This window comes from Trachymyrmex cornetzi, unplaced genomic scaffold, assembly GCF_001594075.2.
Source record: "Trachymyrmex cornetzi isolate Tcor2-1 unplaced genomic scaffold, Tcor1.1 scaffold182, whole genome shotgun sequence".
Lineage (NCBI taxonomy): Eukaryota > Metazoa > Arthropoda > Insecta > Hymenoptera > Formicidae > Trachymyrmex > Trachymyrmex cornetzi.
The window spans coordinates 115224-116811 of NW_017296441.1; the positions used below are offsets into that span (position 1 = coordinate 115224).

General features: G+C 29.3%; 1 protein-coding gene across 24 annotated transcripts in view; it reads right to left on the reverse strand.

Moving 5' to 3' along the window:
- sls (sallimus) overlaps positions 1-1588 on the reverse strand; it is a 94513-nt gene that overhangs the window by 15665 nt on the left and 77260 nt on the right. For all 24 annotated transcript variants that reach the window (XM_018504777.1, XM_018504779.1, XM_018504775.1 and 21 more), the window contains 2 exons: positions 1357-1509; positions 837-1200 (listed from right to left, as the gene is read on the reverse strand). In XM_018504777.1, coding sequence (XP_018360279.1) covers positions 837-1200; positions 1357-1509 — 517 coding nt within the window. The remainder of the gene's footprint in view (positions 1-836; positions 1201-1356; positions 1510-1588) is intronic.

A 1588-nucleotide genomic window follows, 5' to 3' on the forward strand; every position in this document is an offset into this window, starting at 1 on the left:
TATATATATATTGTATATATATATATATATATTTGTAATTTCCTAAATTGTTTCCTAAGTTTGATTTATATTCTTTCTTTTTTATTTTTTCTATAATATGATTTTAAATATAAAATCAGGGTGCAGCATAAATCAGCACACCTGTCGACCATAAACTAACTTAATCTTCATAGTGTTACGTTATAGGCGGTATTCCAAAATTGACTGCAATGACTAAAATTCTATAGTGCGTGTAACGTAAACTATGTGTAGATTTTTATCGTTGGCAGTATAAATTTGCAATATAGCCATAGTGGGAAAACCTTCAAAAAAAGAAATTGCATTACACGTTTGCATTTTACAGAACAGCATAAAGTATGCATGTAAATTAACAAAAAATATTTTATATCGAAGTGAAAAGATTCTAAAAAATCTTATATACATTCACTTGTAAGTGCTTTGTACAGATAACTACTGAAAGAAAAAGAATAAAAATATGTGGCTTATTTATTATTATTAATGACTGCCTTCTGTGTCACTTTTGGGATCTATTTTGTCAGACGCTCATTTTTGCTTATCTTACCAAAAAGATTAATTTTTACAAAATTACAAGCAATATTGTAAAAACTGCTACAGGTATTATTTAATAGAAGATATTCTCTAGTTCGTATATATATTTCTAAAGCTTTTTTTTTTAGTTTTTGTTTAAGAAATATTGTCTAAAAACAAAGTCGGTATCAGAGGTGACCTTTCTCTATTAAAGTGTACATAACTAATATTCAACTACAATATATACTAAAAAAATAATCGATGATGTTGATCAAAGTAAATTGTCCAAGAGAATAAGAAATACGTACCTCGAAAGACTTTTTCTCGAGAGACCAGTAATATCTGATCCATGATCTGACAAAGGAGCTTCGACAATAAGCTCAGTGGTACTGGACGCAAATCCTGCAGCATTTTTTGCAACGCAAGTAAAAGTGCCGGCATCTTCGGGAAAGACTTCTCTGATTATCAAGGTAGCAACGTTATCCTCGTCATAATATATTTGAAAATCAGTAGATGGTTTAATAATAGCAGTCTGGCGGAACCAAGTTATTTGTGGTCTTGGTATGCCTTCTACTTGACATTCGAATTGCACGGTGTAACCATCTAATGTATGAATTGGTTGTAATTTTTCAATAAATCTTGGTGCTGAGGCTTTTTCTCCGGGGGCAGGCTCTAAAAAGGTTAAATATATGATATGAATATTTTAAAAGTTTATGTAAAAAAAAATTTCAAATCGCAAGTGCATATTATGAAAGTAGTACGATATAATTAATAAACTTTATCGCATTGTTTTATCAAATTTATCAATTTTGTAAATAAATTACTTACTTTCAAAGATTGGCAATTTGTCAATTTTTTCATGCAATTTTCGTTGCAAGTAAATAGTGTAACGTGCTTCATCCAATAAATATTGCGCCGGTACCCAACCTTTTTCTTCGGTCAAGTGTTTCTTTACAAACCACCAATCCTGATTAGTATGATCTGTGGAAAGTAAATATTAATTAGAGATGTTCTATCAATTGTGTACAGGTATATATATATATATATATATATATATATA